The 17,356-nt window shown below is 55.2% G+C and overlaps 1 protein-coding gene across 1 annotated transcript; it reads right to left on the bottom strand.

The window, feature by feature from the left end:
• Window positions 1-793: 793 nt before the first annotated feature.
• On the bottom strand, window positions 794-12,432 carry CDX1 (caudal type homeobox 1). The gene is made up of 3 exons (XM_051631258.1): window positions 12,006-12,432; window positions 1,205-1,350; window positions 794-1,000 (listed from the first exon to the last, which is right to left on the bottom strand). Exons 1-3 carry the CDS (start codon window positions 12,430-12,432, stop codon window positions 794-796), a joined length of 780 nt encoding a protein of 259 aa, XP_051487218.1.
• Window positions 12,433-17,356: the final 4,924 nt, after the last annotated feature.

The following is a 17,356-nucleotide window of genomic DNA, read 5'->3' as shown; positions in this document are numbered from 1 at the left end:
CTAACACAGCCTCTGCCCACCCTGGCAGCAGCTCTGGTGCCCATGGCAGCAGCGCTCCCTTGGAGCAGCACCCCATGTGTCTCTGTGTGGCTCCTGGTGGCTGCAGGGGCAAAGCTGGGGGCTCAGGAGCAGGTGCTACCAGGTGAATGGGGGACATGGGTGGGGAAATGTGGTGACTCTTGCCAAGGTTGTGCTCCAGCTTGCCACCATCACTGTGGCTTGAATGAGTCCCCGCTTGGGTCCCACAGCTGAGAGTCCTGCCCGGCTCCCACAGTGCAACTTGCTCTGCCTCTGGCACCTTTCTTCCCAGCATGTCAGATCCAGGAGACCAACTCAGTGGAATTTTCTTTTTGCTTTGAGTCCAACCAGGTCTTTTTTCTAGTTCAGTTCTGTTCAAACTGCCCCAAAAGGCAGCTGGATTGCCAGGAGGACCATAAAGGAAGTGTCCTACCAGCTCCTCTTGAAGCACCATAGTAAAACCATCATCGACCACCCCCCCTTTCCTTCTGCTGACATTAGGCTCTTGCTTTGGGCTACAAATACTAGAGACCAGACCAGAGTGTTTCCTACAGGACAGCAATACTACCTAACCTATGGTTTTTATGTAGGACCAAGCCCACCAGCCCCTTGGGAAGGTCCCAGTGCCACCTCATCCAGCCCTGCTGGCCACCCCGTTGGTTCATCCGAGGACCATCGTGTCTTTGGGAAGGGGCTGTCACGCTTCAGAGCACGAGGACCGGCTGGGCTCTGCTGCATAGTGCTTATCTCTTGGTGTCTGTAGCTGGTGAGGGGTTTAAGGCATGAATTCCTCCTTGATTGTCAGTGGAGATGAGGAGACGAGGTTGGGGGCACTGCTGGTGCAGAGGCCTCCAATGGGCCCCGGGGTGCCGACAGCCGGTGGGGTGGGAGTGGTGGTGCTGGTGGGCTGGCTCTGCTGCTGCATCTTCTTCTTGTTCACCTTCCTCTCCTTTGCCCTTCGATTTTGAAACCAGATTTTCACCTGCGGAAAGATAAAGGTGGTGATGGAGAGATGGGGATGGATGCAGCCAAAGATGACAACCCTCAGGCATTGCTGAGTTTGGAAGAGAAGGGAGCTCTGTGGAGCAAGGTGGGACAACCATTGCCTTCTTGGCCTGCAGCCCAGCAGCTCCCCAGCCCTATCTCCATCCAGGACGTGGTTTTCCTGGGGAACTGCAGCACTGACCTGCCTTTCAGTGAGCCCAAGGGCACCAGCCAGCTCGGCCTTGCGGCGGATGGTGATGTAGCGGCTGTAGTGAAACTCCTTCTCCAGCTCCAGGCGCTGGTGGTCTGTGTACACCACCCGGTACTTGTCTTTCGTCCTGGTCTTGCCTGGCAGAGAGAGTAGAGCATGAGTGAGCTGAGAGGGGACTGAAGGGAGCGGTGGGAGCATCACTGAGGGCGTGGAGCTACACAGGCACCCATGGAGAGCTCAGAAGAAGCATGGCAATGCCCTGGGGACCAGTGCAAATAGAGTCATGATTTAATTCCCATCCTGGGTAGCACAAGGGTTTTCCTCTGTGTTGGAAAGTACCTTGGCTTTGGAAAAATTGCTTGGTGCAAAAGGCAGGAGGGATTCAGAGGCATCCTGAGAAGATGGACTGCAAACGGCACCTGTGGCTTTCTAGCACAAAAATAAGGCCAAAACCAGCCCACTTGTCTTCTCTTTTAGCTCCTTCATTAACACACACCCCCCACAAGGGGCCAACAGCTTGAGCTCTGCCTGGGCTGTGGCCATGGGGGTGTGGGTGGCACTTTGAGGGAGGACACCCATGCCTAGCAGTTTTGTGACTGGTGTTCTTCTCTGCAGAAGAGCCCACGGGTGGGGAATAAACACAGCTGTATTTGCTTCTCCACCCGAAATAAAATCCTGTTCCAGGGCACTGGGAGGGATGGAGCTGTGCTTTCAGCCCAGCAGCCACTGTCTTTTTGACTGGAAACCTGGCCATTTTTCTGTCTGGTAGACACATTTGCCCATCTCCTCCTGAATTTCTGCTGCTGATAGGGGTGCTGCCATGGGAAAGGGAAGCAATAAGCCCTGAACAGCTCCATGGATTTCCCTGGGGTTGGCGTGCACCAGCATGGACAAGATACTGTGCCTCACCACTGCAGATATGCAAGGAGGGATTTCTAGTGACCCAGCAGCCCATACATCCTCACTTGCAGCCTGCTTCCTCCAGGAAAGGGGATCTTTGTGTGCCTGCCATCCTGTTAATCCGTTCCCCCTAACAAGTCCTTCACACATCAGCCCATTTGGGCCAAATGGGGTGGACACTGAAAAGTGTCAGCGATGATATTAATTCTGACCATCCTAGAGGTGGTTGGCTGGTGCAGAAAAATTGTGCTTCAGAGACTTGAGAGTGGACTCAACCTTAATCAGACACTAGAGAACCTCCATGGAACAAAACCCCACACCCCAGGCTGTAAAGCTGTTGTTCAACCAACTCAGTTTTATTTTTAAGGGTGTCTCTCTCCTGCTTCCCCATTGCAAGGAGGTGGGGACTCTCCCAAGATAGAGATAAATGCAAAGGAGTGGTGGGCTGAGGTGGGCATGAGGGCATCTGGCCCTGATTGGACTTAACCCTGGTGCTCCCAGGCACAAAAGCAGCAGCCCTGCAATTCAAGTTATCCCCTCATGTCCATGACTATGTCACTCTCAGTGTTCTCCTTGAAGTAGGTGTTGGCATGGGCTCAGCACAATGTGAGTGGGATGATGCCAGGGACCATCCAGGATGGCTGAGGGAAGCCCAGCACCACCTGGCCAAGAATGGAAACCAAATGTCCCAGCACCAGAGCTGGAAATTAGCCACTAACTCATATTTGAGGATATTATGAATTCAGTCATTGCTTTAGAGAGCAGGAGCCCAGCTCGTCCTGGGACTGTTTGGAAACAAAAACCTAATCTCTCCTCACCAGTGCCAAGAGCAAACCTGCCTCTGGCCACACCAGGAGATTCTGCATGGAAAAACAGGGTAAAAAAGGTAATTTGATTGAGCAAGATATGTATGGAGCTGTCTGAGACACATGGCTGAAACAGAGGGATTCAAAGCACAAGGGGTCTATGGCAGCATCACTGTGTGTTTCTCTCCTCTTGGCACACATGGACCATTGAAACAAATCCGATCACAACACTGTGTGGGGTTGGGGGCACCCAGCCCAGGCAGGAGCCCACGCTCTCCCCTTGTTCTTCCCAAGAGGTCCCTGCCTTTTTTGTGGGATCTCTGCCCTTCCTAGGAGGGTCTTTGTTCTTCCCATGGGGTCCCTGCCCTTCCCATAGAATCCCTCCCTCCTCTTGCCACCCTGGAGCTGAAGAGTTCATGGGCATGAGAAGGACATCCTGGCCCAGGAGGGACCTGTGCTGAATTTGCTGACACAATTCCTGGGAAGTTACAGAATAAACCAGAGGCAGAGAATTGTGCAGGGTTTAACAGCTCCATGAGAAACCAGGCTTCCTCTGTCTGCTCCAGGCTCAAAGACTCCTATTTTTTTTTTCTTTTTTCTTTCTCATAAACATTTATCTTGTGGTTGTTTTTTTTCTTCTTTTGATTTGAAAGCAAAAACCTTTCTGAAGAGATAATGACCTTAAAATTATCTTATTTGCAATATTGCTATTTGAATACCACTGCTTGGAGAAAAAACAGCTGGAAAGCAAAGGGATTGACAGATAGAGGGAACAAAATATTAAATAATAAAGAAACGAGGCGGTTTGTGAATACCACATATGCCATGAATTTCAGCAGGAATTATTATTTCCTGCTGCAGCTGTAAATAGATCCATCACTGCTTGTTCTTTGTTATTCCCTCTTCACTGTTCATCCTTGAAGAAGCCTCTGCTCTGCCTCAGGTCTGGCAAATACCCGGCTGTGCTGGTGAGCCAGCACCCTGTGAACTGAGCATCTCACTGCCCAAAATCAGGTAGAAAATTCCCAAAGCAGAGGGCTCACGACCAAGCCAGAGATGGAAAACTCTTCATCTCGACTAATTGAGGGTTTTGGGGATGTTTGCTGAATTCAGGAATGTAATGTGGGTGATTCACAAGGAAAAGGATTTGCAAGAAATACTATTGACAATGAATAATTCAGCTACCTTGAATGTGAATGCTGGGTTACACTTAACTCTCTCCTGGAGACTTTTTATAGCTCTGTGAAAGGAAAGAGGAAATTTGGGATGAGCCAGCCCAGCTCCTTACAGAGCCCTTGTACCTCTGGGGAAACCCCTGAGCTACAGTGGGGAGCACAGCTGAGCAGAGGGATGAAGCTGTTCCCACATTTCCAGGGAAGCCCATAGGAGGAGGATTGGGCTGTCTGGGGACCAGGACAGCCCAGACCTGCTGCTGCTGCTGCTGCTGCTGCTACATGGGGTGCCATGGACAGGGTGCCCAGGAGCAAAGAGGATGCTGGTGATGCTTCCTGGCACAGCTGCTAGCCCCTTCCAACCATGCCATGCATTTAGAGTCCCTTTTGCTTGTCCCCAGAAGAGCAGGCAAAGGAAACTCTCAGGCAGCCAAATGGAGCCATTTGTGGGGCCAGTGGGAATGGCTTCAGCTTTGGGATCAAGGCAGGGCCTTTGGCTGCATGGGGAGAGGGTATCGTTACCACAGTTAATGTATAACCCTAATAGCACTCACCTGAGCTGTGATTAGATAAGGGAATAGCTTTAATGTGCTGTGCAAACCCCAAAGGACACGCTCCTGAGCGTGCATGCACACGCACTTACACACATGCAGGGGGACAGGGTCCTGACCCCAGCCCAGATCTGCTCCCTATGGCAGGGGATGCTGGAGCTCCTGCCCTGAACTGGGTCAGGAGCCTGGCAGGGGAAAGAAAAATCAAACCAGATCCCTGTGCCCACCATCCCATACTCTGCACACTCCTGGCCACAGCGGAGGCTGCCAGGGAGGGGATAATTCACCCTCTTCAGCCCTGTCCTGCACAAAGGATGGCTTTCAATAAAGAACAGTCCCCTAAACACCCCAACACATGGGCTACAGGGTGATGGGGTATTTTGAGACTGGTGTCAAGCAGCTTTAGGAAGCACTGGGAAGGGGCTGGATCAAGCCAGGAAGGAAAGAGACTGGGGTTGCAATGGTACCCTGGGAGGAGGTGGAAAGTATTGAAGGAGCCAGAGCTGCTTCGTGGTGTTCTGGAACTTGTCTTTTCCCTAGTTCCACAAAGGAACCCAGCTAAGAGGGGGTCAGGGCAGCTCTGAATGGAGCATCCCTATCTGCAGGACACATCTCTCCCAGCTGCAGCAGGAGCAGCGTGGCTGCCAGCAGCGAGGAGCGTCAACCTGCTCACTTTTCTAAAGGTCACCGTTTCACAAGTCAGAGCAGCTCCAAATTGCAGCAGCCACAAACCTTGGCTGGGCAGGAAGCGGCTGCTCAGCCATCAGGGCTCCGATCGCCGGAGCCGCCGGGATGGGAGCCCAGCGCGGTGCCCGCTGTCCCGCCCCACCGGAGAGGTCCCCGAGCCCGGGGACAGGGGCGCCGCGAACGCTGCTTCGTGCGGGAGGTGCTGGCGGGGGGCGGGGGGCACCGGCTCCTCGCATCGCTGGCACTAAAAGTCTGGGTAAGGTGCTCCTGGAGCCACCCGGCGTGGGCTCACCTTGCTGGCTCCACCGAGCATCGCCTGCCCGCCTGTCTGTACCGGCTGCCTTTTCACCCCATCTGGTGGAACTACAATATTTTACTGCTGAAAAACATCGGGTGTGGAAGTCCCATCACCAGCGAGCACCAGGGAAAGAACTTGTCTGCACTGGAGATAAAATGCAGCAAGCTGGGGAGCAGGGCTGTGCTCCCCGGGGGGTGCTTTCACTCCATGATAAAGCTGCTTCATTCCAGAGGAGCAGCAGCTGCTTGCAAAGAGGGTAAAACTCTCATCCCAGAAGAATCAGTGCTCTATCAGGATTTGCCATTCCTCCCCAGGGAAAAAGCATCAAGGAAAACTTCCCCCCAGCCCTGGCATAGCTTAGACAATGCTACAGGTGGAGAAACTGAGGCACAGAAGTAACTCCAAAGCAGTGTGGAGTCCCAGGGTCGGCACTGTGGGCTCTGATCACTGGTGAGACTCCCAGAGGGGCTTCCTCCTACAGCCCTATGGGGGGAATCCCCCCAGCCTGCAAAGAGGGAGCACCCTGCAGAATGGTATCTCAGGACAGAGAGCCCGGGCCGGGTGGAGGGCTGATGTCGGCTGCTAATATGCAGAAGCCTTCAGGCTGACTGTGGTCACCCCATCTGGCAGCCAGATGTGCTCCAGCTGCTCAGTGCAGAGGGGCCAACGCTCCCTCTGCTGAGGCAGCCGTGCTGCACAGCAGTGATGCCAATGCTGGGGGCAGACAGCCCAGCTCAGTCTCTGCCCCCAAACCTACTGGAATTGGGAACCCCAAAGTCTGCACCAGTCTGTGCTGAGCCCCCCAATGACCCCTGTCTGCCCCCACCTCTCCCACACTCCCTTGTTCTCTGCCTTTCCCCTCCAGCTCCAGCAGCTGCTCCAAAGCACACAGACTCCTCTGTGGCTGGAGAGGGGGGGATAAACCCGAGTCCCCCACCCTCACTGAGTGCTGGGAACCAGCAGGTCAGGGTTTTCACAAGCCTTCCCCTTCCCGTTCATGCTTCAATATTGTCAGCTATTTTTCCTCTGCCGCAGGAAGCAGAGGGATGATGGATGGGATGAACAACGTGGGGCAAAGGACCAGAGCCATGTGGCTTCCTTCATCACCACCACCGATTGCCTCCGGAGGGCAATCCTTCCCGAGATCCCTGCTGGAGATCATTCCTCTGCTAAAGGGCCTCAGAATTAGACAACTGCCAGATGTAAAAAAAAGGGGGAGAGGAACCACGACCCCCGTACATGATTTAATGTCTCCGTACTGTGGGGAGAAGGGGATGATGGATGAATCCTCACTCAGTGGACCCTGCCAAGGCTCCCCCAGCTCTGCTCCAGGTTGGAGAAATGAGCATTTCCCAGCTGCTGGGCTGAAGGCAGGACTCATCTGTGCTTACATGCATGGAGGGCTCCTCTGAGGAGCCCAGTCACCCCCCTGTCTGGAGCAAGGCTAGCTCCTTGCATGGCTGTTTGCCTGACTCTGATCTGACCTGGGGGTTCCTTCCTGGTGCCAAAGCTGTGGGGCTTTGTTGGGAAGCACAGAGCTTTGCTGTAAGTGAGCATATGTGGCCAGGGGTAGCTCGCCCAGGGGTTATGGGACTGGCAGAGCCAAGAGGGCTCAGTATATGGCACAGCCACACAGGGAAGCCTGGATGCTGGGAAGGGGCAGAAACACACAGTGAAGAACTGGATCAGGAGAGCACAGACCGGCATTCAAGAGTACAGGCTGGTCCTGGCTGGGCTCCACACTGCCAGCACAGCAGGATGGAACCAGATCTGCATCCACACCCACACACATGGGGTGGAGGCACCCCTTCTGCAAGCCTCATCTTCCTCCCAGGAGGTGCAAACCCCAAGGGGATGCGGAGCAGGTTGCCAGTGGTGGCAGCAAGCTGGTGGTTCCCCATCACAGCCTTGTGTTCTCAGCCATGGAGCAACATGGCAGGAAATGTTCAACGCCAGGGGCAGCAGCCTGAGGCTGGGTGCTGGGGCAAGCATTTCCCAGCCCTGCAGTGATTCACTCCTTTATTTTGGCAACTGGCAGATTCCTTCAGTTGCTCCCCTGGTTTTACGAGCGCCGAGCCGAGCGCTGCCAGGCAGGCTCCTGTGCCCGGGCAAAGACCACGGCAGCACAGGAGGATGAGGAGTGCTGGGGTGACACGTGGGCTGGCCAGCACGTGTGGGCTGGAAACTGCCCCTCTAGAGCATCACCCTTACACCGTGGCACAGAGAGCAAGGCAGTGGTGGTGCTGGCTGGGCACCAGGACTCCTCTCCCCCTTCCCATCCCCATGAAGGCTCAGCCCATCCATCTCGAGGGGCAGCACAGGGGAAGGATCCCGACCCTTATCCAGTTGATCACAAAGCTAACAGCACTGGAGTGGGTGTCCTTGAGGGGTCCCCTGTGGGAAACATCTGCCATTGGCCAGAGGTTTAGAGTGTCCCTCTGCTAATCCCAGGGTATTAGGCAGCCAAGCCCATCACGTAGGTACCAACAGAGCTCCAGGGAAGCCCTTTTTGCTCAAGGAAAGTCAATTCTAGGAAAGTTTGAAAGGCTTGTACCTTGGCCAGCAGGCTGAGTGGTCAACAAATCCCAGCTGGGGCCAGGAGAAGGCTGTGGGTTAATAATTCAAAGGGAGAAGACCAATGGGGCCTGATGCATACATACACTGAGCAACCCAGGGGAGCAAAGGGTTTCATGGCGAGCAACCATGTCCTAAAGAGGAGCCCCCCCATGCAGGGACTGACTGGGGAAACACACTATCCTCCAGCCACCACCATCACCCCAAAATGTACCATGCATGACATGAACCTCATCTGTCCATGGAAAACATTTCTCTGTCTCATTAATGAGGTTCTCACTCTTTCCTCCAGCATTCATGGACCTCACTAGGGTTGAACAAATAGACCTGGAAAACTGAGCTGGAAATAGTGAAAACTGGGATGGAAAACCACACATCCAGCAGATCACTGCTTGTCCATGCTTGGAGCATCACTATTTGCTCTCCATCACCCCAAAACCTACCACACAAAGTCCCAAGTACATTCGCCTCCCCAAGGGATGCCCCAGTGGCACTTTCACTTGCAATATTTAGCACTGAAGTCCCAGCTTGATTAGTGACCTAAAAGCCAGACCTGAGGCAGTACCTGAGGATTTGCATACCTAACGAGCAGAGGGGGAATTTCAGAGTTCAGCCAGCCACTGTTTCCAGCCACCTTCTTGAGCTTTTTATAGAGCCAGGGTGCAATTCACAGGGAAGTTTGCGAATAATTGTGAATAAAGAGGAAGCATGAGGCTCTGACACGCTGCTCATGAAGACTTTATGAGCAGAAAAAGAGGTGACATCGGAGAGAGAAATGAAGCCTGGGGACATCTTCTAGCTTGGATCCCTTTAACTCCTGATTTCCAGTGTCCAGCCCTCCGGCTTTGCAATCCCTGCTGCTGCAAGCTGGGTAAGCAACACAGGTGAAGCATGCATGTATTTAGCAACAGCTACATAAAATAATCCCCTCTTCAAAGCCTGACTCTGCAATGAGTCACTGGGAGATTTCTCACCGATTTTTCTTGGGCTCTGGGACCCATTTGCAGAACCTCCCAACACAAATTCCCTGTGTAACGTTTTCTCTTAACACCGGGCAGCTCTTTCCCAAAAGCTTTCCAACTATGACCAAGAGCTGTTTATACAAGGCAAGTCAGAGAGGGAACCTTAATTTACAGCCCTCGGAAGTGTTATGATTTACAGCATTTGCAATGAAACTGTTTATATTTATAGCAAAAAAAAAACCAACAAAAGCCCATGTATTCCCTTCCTGCTCCCACCGCTGTGGGATGAGTAGTTAATCAATCCAGACTGATTAAAGTCCAGCTTATTGATTTCAATAAAACAATTCATCTAAGGATTTCACCCTTATCTATGCCAAACCCATCTCTCCCCTGCTGCCATTCATGCTGAATGGAGAAAGGTTCTTTTTTTCTATTCAAAAGGCAGCCCTAGAAGACACGGGCTGTGTCCCCAGCACATGGGCCCACTGCTGCTGAATCCTGCAGCTGCTCAGCACCAGCAGTGCTGGGCTTGGACCCAACAGAGACACAAGAACAAATCCTCAATCTAAAAGTGCCTCATAAAGGAACCCCACGGATCATCCAGCCTGGGGAAACATCACAAGAAAGGGGCTTTTAGCCCAGCACCCATCCCTGCATTGCTGGGACTGGGCCAGGGCAGCTCCTCCTCTGAGTGCAAGGGGAACAAGGCTGATTTATTTGTCCCTTTGTATGTATTTAATCTAAGAGATACAAACTAAGCAACTAATGATATTTTTCCAGAATTCAATCAACTCAATTGTCATCTAACTCAATCAGAGGCACTTTCAAGCCCCCGTTTTATCTCAGCCCCACTGCTGGGTGTAGAACCCTGCCCTTGATCCAGAGGAGGGGTGTGCTCATGTCTTTCTCCCCTCATTAATTTCCCCTCCCACTTTTCTCCTCTGAAGAACCGAAACTTTCAGATCCACAAAACCTGCAGAAGTGACTTGGTCCCAGCTGCATGGGGAGGCTGCAGGATCACATCCCCCTTCTGCAGAGGGAAGCTCCCAGCCCTGGAACACATTTGGGTCTTCATCACTGGGCATGGGGGGAAAGCTTTTTTTCCTGCATAGGTACATTCAGTCCTAAAAATGGGCCAGGAAATACCAGCCTCCCTCTCCCCTCCACTTTTCAGACTGAAGCTGGTTTTTTGCCATTTACCAGGATATTCTGCCTCTTCCACCACAACCACTGATCCTGCTGGGACCCCATCCCCTTCCCTGCCACACGGATCCAGCAAACACATGGAGTTATTTTTCCATGCTGGAAGACTCCAGGCACTTCTGCACTAGTCCCTTGCATGAGGGTCTTGGCCAGCCCTATGTGGGGACAGCAGGGAGCCAGAAACAAGCCTGAAATTCAGGACATTCTGCAAACAGGGAGTCCTGGCCCTGATGCCAGGGATATGGAGCAGCAGTAATAAAAAATTTGCAGAGAGATTCCCAGAATCACTCCTGTAGTGAGTTTTGTCCCAGCAGTGCTCTGCTGATCTCATGGCTGAAAGAGGGAGAGGGGTGGCAGGTCCGGGCAGAGGGTCCCTGCGGGCAGGAGGGGTCCAGGCTGGGCTGGCAGCAATGGCAGCCTGGAGGGGAAGATGAAAGGATGCGGGCAGGGCAGGACAAAGGGCCCAGCACCTCACCTCGCTGCCAAAGGAGCCGGCCACCATCTCCATGACAAAGCAAAGCCCTTGTCAATTTGGGCTGGCCCCAAGGGGACCTGCCCACCGCCTTTGAAGTGGGCAGCAGGGCCCCCCGCCCAGCGAGGACAGGGGCTGGGGTCGCCCAGACGCTTCCCCCAACCCTCAGGTCAGGAGTTCAGCAGGGACAAGACCTCGGGGACACTGGGACAGGAGGACAGGACCCCAGGTCAGCATGGCTGCTGGGTGGCCGGGCCGGTGGTATGCACGGGAGGGGGGGCACCTGCTCACCCAGTGCACGGCACACGTGTGCTGCAAGGCACACACATGCCCTGCACATGGGGCACCCACAGGCACCCTCCCCGTGGCACCACACCTTGCACACTCACCTTGCATACACACATTGCACCTCGCACACAGCACCCGTGCGCCTTGCACACCCTGCACACACACACACCACCTTGCAGCATCCTGCACATGCAGCACCTTGCACGCACACATCACCTACACAGAATCCCCTGCACACACTCACTGACACTGTCTATACAGCAAGCCCCATACACACGTACTGCTTAGGGTACCTTGCACGCTCACACGGTGCCTCACACGCACTAAATGGACACTGCACACATACACACAGCACATGCAGCACCTTCCCTCCTCATACAGACATATACGGCTCCTTCCCTGCACGTACATACACCCTCCCCACACGAAGGCAGCAGAAGGCACCTTGCACACACACGTGCACCCCCCGTACACAGTCTCTCACACACAGCTGCACACAGCTCGTGGCTGCAGCCCCGCACACACCCCGTCCATCACCCCTCAGGGTGGCAGCGCCCCGGGGGTCTCTGGCTCTGCCTGTCTTGCCCAGTGGTGGCAGGAGAAAGCAGGGGTGCAGGGGCAGAGACCAGCCGGGAAAAATGACCTTCCAGCCATATTACCCCAGCTGCTAGCAACACCAGTACCCTCCCTATCCATCTTCAGTCCCCGCCACCTTGGCCATGGGGTCCCCTTGTTCTTTGGGGACCAGGAAGGCCAAGCGTGTTGTCCCTCCTGGCAGTCCCCTGGCCAGGAACAGGATCCGGCCCTGCAGGTTTTCCAGCCCGGGAATCCTCTGCGGGGAGGAAGGGGCAGAGTGCAAGGCTGGGGGGGTTTCCTTACCGCTGCTGCTGGTGCTGGGAATGCTGCGCCTCATCCACTCGTACGGGGTGCGTCTCTGGGCGTTCGGGGAGAGCTGGGGGACAGAGCTGCTGATGGGGGGAGGCAGGAGTCCAGAGCCTGGCGGCTGGATGGAGTTAAAATCTGGGGGGCTGAATCCAAACTGCCCCGGGCTGGCGGTGGAAGGTGCAGCGGCGGTCCCGTAGGAATGCCAGTCCTCCTTGGCTGGGGTGTAGGGAGAGCCCCAGGCTGCCGCGGGCTGCCCGTGGTGCGGGTCGTTGTTAATCCCCGGCACATGGTGGTAACTGGCGAAGTCCGAATATTGGGGCGGCCCCGGCACATAATTCTGGGGGTTGAGGTTGAGGCTGGGATGCCGGACGGGGCTGGGATACATGTTGGTGTCCTTATCCAAAAGATAACCTACATACATCTTCCCCGGCCGGCTGGGTGCACATGCTGCGGGGAGCTGCGGGGCCGCCGGCCGGGCTTGGCTCGGGGAGGGGAGGTGGCCGCCCCTCCTGCGCTCACCTGGGCACCTCGGGGAGCTGTGTCCCGGGGCCAGGCACCTCCCTGCCCACAGGCTTTTATTGGGCCCAACCTCTCGCAGCATTTGCATTGAAAGGCAGGTTTGCATTTCAAAGTGCAGGAACCCCCCGGCGGGGACGTGGGGGGGTGAATTCAAACCTCCCACCCTGGCTGCAGAGGGGCCGAGGGAGCGGGTGACTCTGGGGAGCACCAGAGACCCCCGCATCCCCTCTGCTGTCATCACCCCATGGCTTTCCACATGTCATCAGCCACAGTCCCTTTGCAGCAGGCAGCTTTGGGCAGTGTCCCGGTCGTTGGTGTCACCCACAAGGATGCCCCAAGGGAGCCCACCCATCCCTGCAGCCACCCATACCCCGGGAGCAGAGTGCCTTGGGCAGAGCCCTTGGACTAAAGCCTGGCTGAGAGCAGGGGACAAGCCAGGCTGTGACTGCCAGTGCCACTGCCCCCATTTGGGGGGACACCAAACCCTTGCTCTGGGGTGATGATTTCCTGTGCCCAGCAGCAGCACCCACCTGATTAGAAAAAGGGGGCTATTGGGAGGGAAGGCTCTGGGTATCTCTGCAGTTATTCCATGTGGAGGCAAACCCACCCCTCCAACCCTGAGAGCAAACCTCAGCCCGGCCCTGGAGAGCAGGACAGACAGAGCCAGCTGTATGCAGGCAAGATGTCCCCACCATGGACCCAGTGGGGAGTTCCTGCTCTCTGACATGGCTCCAAGGAGCTCATGACCCTTCAGCAAGAAGAGTTTCTTGTCTGATTTCCCTCTTAAAGAAACAAAAACATATAAGTATTTAAGAGGGAAAACCAACCAGAAACAGGATCCTTGTGAAGCCCTGTCTGACTGCAAGGTGGGAGACCATTCTCTTGTCACCCATCACACTAGACACACCTCCACTCCAGAGGGGGATGAGGGACCAAGGACCAGCTCTGTGACACCCAGGCCAGAAACCCCCATCAGCAGCAGCCTCCTCCCCACTGACACCCCCTCTCCACCAGTGTCACACTCTGGCTGCACTGGCCACCATCACTTAGTCACTGTCATCTTTTGCAGGCAGCCTTTTTCTCCTCAAACCAAAGCACAGCCCCCCAGAGGCTCTGGGTGGGCGTTTTGTCACCTCCCCAAGGCCACCTCTGCCCTTCTTGTCTTCACCAGCCCCTTCCTCTGCTGGAAATGTTCCTCCTGGGAGAGAAGCAGCCTGGAATTTTTACAATAAGAAACGAGAAAAAACAACAACAAACAAAACACCAGGGAAAAAAAGAGATTTAAAAATGAAATTGGGTGGAGGGGAAAAAACAGACTTTCAGAGCCTTTTTCCTGATATGAACCTGGGGAGTGTTTCCAGTGTGAGAAACAGCATCTTGATATTAAAAGGAAAATTGTAACAAAACCAGGACTCAGGGAGCTCAATGCAATTGATTCACAACCATTTCTCACTGCCACGCCAGCCCCCCCTCCCTTCCCACGGCATCCTGAGCTCTCTCATGTTCTTGGAGGGACTGGCATGTCCCCAAGCCCCCACAGCAGTGCTGTCATCTGTTTGCTTGAGGTGGACTTTGTGAGACCTCTGCCATACTCCCCCCACAGCCCTCCTGGCTGTGGCCATTCCCACCAGTGTTATCAAGTGTCAGTCTTGGGTGCAATCCCATTGCTCCAGCCACGAATTCTGGCTAAAACTGGATGAAAACATAACATGGATGCCCCTGTGCCACACCCATTCCTTGCATGGAGGTGGGAGCCAAGATGTGATCATAACAATAAGAAGGAAGGAATCTGGTTTGCAAAAAGGGAGCAGAGTAAAACCCCAGCAATGGAAAGTACCCCCAGAGCTGGCATCAACCCAGCTCTGCCTCCAGAGACCCAGCATGGCCAGAGGTACCATGAGAGGTGAGTGATTTGCAGCAACCTCCCTGTGTCCCCAGCATTCCCATCCCCTCGCCCAGCCTTGTCCTGGCTCCCTCCCTGGTGACAAAGGTGACTGTCATGGCCGTCCCAGCCAGTGGCAATCCCAGCTCACACCACAGAGCAGTTTGATTTCTGCACCACACAGCCCCATCCATCCTGTGTTTGTTTTTGTTTTTGTTTTTTCCCCCAAGATCTCAGCACAGCCACAGCTTTGTTTAAATAAGAGAGCCAAGGCCTTCTTCTTCCTCCTCATCCCACCAACAAAGAAGCACTGGTTCAGGGAGTGGGGGAAAAAAGAAGAAAATCCCCTCCTGAGCAGATGGTGGGGGGTGCAGAGGGACACAGGTGGCTGCTGGGTCCCACCCCAGACGTGGTTGCATTTCAAGGACAGGGGATTCTGGGGTTATTCCTGCTACTGGTTGTTTCACTGATGGGCAGCCTGGGCCCCCCTTTGCCCTTTTCCCAGCTCATGAAGCTGAGGCCAAGAGCTCAGGCAGCTCCTGGGGACTGGGGTGTCCAGGGATCCCGGGGCAGTACCCAGCACCTCCTGCAGCTGGTGAAGGGCTTGGGCGGGTGCAGCATCACCAGGTGCCTCTAGCAGCCGTGCCATGACGTCCCTTGGCATGAGGTGAAGGAGCAGAGAAAGGCAATTGGGCCATAAAGATGCACCCATGAGCACTTCCCTCTTTTCCTTCTCTTTAGCCTGTTTTGTTGCTGGTGAGGATTATGGTTGGCAAAGTTTATGCTGGGGAAGAGTCAGGTGAGGAGTCCTCCACGGGACTCCCCTCCATGGGCTTCCCCAGGAGCATCCCAGATGCTTGACTTGGGCTGAAGGGTGCTGCTGGGAACCCTCAGTGCCTCAGGATGCCCACACTGGGGTCCCATGGATGAGCTGGTCAGGGGCTTCCAGAGCCCTCAGGGGTCCACAGCTGGATGAGAGGAGGTGACAGTACCTCCATCATCCATCCTAGAGATCCCCAGCACCAAACCCAGCCTGGAGAGCTCCTTTTAGTACTCCAGACCTGAGATTCCTGGTGGAAACCAAGCAGATGCAGAGGAGAGGGCATGTGCTGCTCCCTGGGGCTCGGACCTGATATCTGTGATCGAGTGATGCCATCTCCTGGAAGCAGGAGGGCTGGGGAAGGGAGGCCTGGGAGGTCTCCAGGACTAGGCTGCTACCAGCTATCACAGATGGAGCAGGTTTGCAGAGGAGATCACCACCCCATCACCTCCTCCTCCTATGGTGAAGGCACGGACTCTGAGAAACCAAGCCCTGCCTTGTCCTCTGAACCCCCACCATGAGCAGATTGTTTCAGTGGGTCAGGTCACATTGGTACAACCTACCTGCAGAGAGCAACACCCTGGCCCAGCTCCATCAGCTCCACTGCAGATTCTTGTGTGCCCTTTAGCTTTTCCCAGATGCCTGAACCTCACCTCTGCTGGCACTTGTCTCCCCGAGCTGACAAGGGCCTCACAGAGCTGGTCCCCAGAGAGGTGGGTGCTGGATCTAGACAGCCCAAATCCATGTGCTGCCAGCACTGCCCTACAGCCCCCCTCTCCCCTTCCCCAGGGCTCGATGTCACTCTTTGGGATCTGGACCAGCTTTCCTGGAAAAATGCAAATGACAAAAATCTTGTGACTATCCTCCAGAGGGCACTGGGGACAGGGACTCAGGCTGGCATCTCTCGTTGCTTTCTGGCACTCCCTGGGCCCCCGATGGGATTCCCCCTGCGCCAGCACAGAGCTGGGTGCTCGCTGTGCAGCCCCTGGCTGCTGAGCAGGGCTGGTGGTGGGAGATTTAGGGTCCCCAAGGTAGTCAGGGCCTGGCTGGGAGTGTCCTGGCCGTGCTTTCCTCCTTTGCCTGTGTTTCAGGAGCTGTGCAAGCAGAGGGTTAACGATTCCCACATTAAGTGGCTGCAGATGTGTGGGAAAGTCTGGGGCGACCGGCCGGCATGGCTATTAGCATTCACCCCGGGGCCGCCCGCTGCCTCCCGCGGCTCCACCAGCACTTTCCGTACCAGGGCTGTCGTGGGGTTAGGAAGAGTGCGTAGGATGGGGCTGGACAGGCCCCGAGGTGGGGAGAGGCAGTGGGCTAGCATCCTCCGCTGCTGGCTAGTGCCTCCTGCAGACACCCCAACCCAGGGGGTGTAGGGGACAAGCCAGCATCTGTAGGGACTCAGCACCCTATGGTGTGTGCTGCCTCCCGACACCACTGTCACCCTGCGGGGGCTGTGACTGGCACTCAGGGTGCTGCAGGATGCTTCCCAGTCCTGGGATGCTCCCCAGCATGTTCGTGCCTGGCCACATGGTCGCTGTGGAAGGAGCCCAGCACCTTCTGCCTCCCCTTCTTCCCTGGACACTGCTGTCACCTAGCGCCACCCCGGCAAAGTACAGGGGAACGGTTCCTTCCAAGTTTGGGGCAGAGCTCTGGAAAAGGCTGGATGAAGTCTGCAGACGGCTTTCTCTAGAGCCCAGGAGCTCTAGGGATCCGGGCAGGAGCAAGTGCCGGCAGCTGCCGCGCTGGATGGTCTGCCCAGATGGGTGCTGTGCTCCCTGGCACCTGCTGCTCCTTTTGTGTGGTCTGCGGCTCAACACCTCATCAGAGAGAGGCTGAAATTCCTGGGCTGACTTGGAGTTGATAGAGGGTTGGAGGAGCCCAAGCCAGGGGCAAACGGGCCCATGTTAAACCTTTGGAGAAGCGGGAAAGGTCAACGTCTGCTTCTTCTTTCCTACCTGCCTCTCACCTGCTGGCAGATGGGGCCTGTTGCAGACTCCAGCATGGCCATTCCCACCATTATGTTGAGTCACCTGGATCTGGTGTCCCTTCACCGCATCAGGAGCTTTTCCCCATGATCCCAGCTCCGCCTGGCATGGAGCAGAAGGTCAGAGCACTACTTTGATCCAA

This window comes from Apus apus, chromosome 13, assembly GCF_020740795.1.
Source record: "Apus apus isolate bApuApu2 chromosome 13, bApuApu2.pri.cur, whole genome shotgun sequence".
In the NCBI taxonomy this organism is placed as follows: Eukaryota; Metazoa; Chordata; class Aves; order Apodiformes; family Apodidae; genus Apus; species Apus apus.
This window is presented reverse-complemented; position numbering and strand designations above follow the sequence as displayed.

Bases quoted from the DNA above. Each gene is read 5' to 3' on its own strand.
- CDX1 (XM_051631258.1), bottom strand. From the start codon at position 12,432: ATGTATGTAGGTTATCTTTTGGATAAGGACACCAACATGTATCCCAGC. The intron at 1,351-12,005 runs GTAAGGAAACCC...TCTCTCTGCCAG, and splicing joins TCCCAGCACCAGCAGCAGCG to GCAAGACCAGGACGAAAGAC. The intron at 1,001-1,204 runs GTCAGTGCTGCA...ATCTTTCCGCAG, and splicing joins TTGGGCTCACTGAAAGGCAG to GTGAAAATCTGGTTTCAAAA.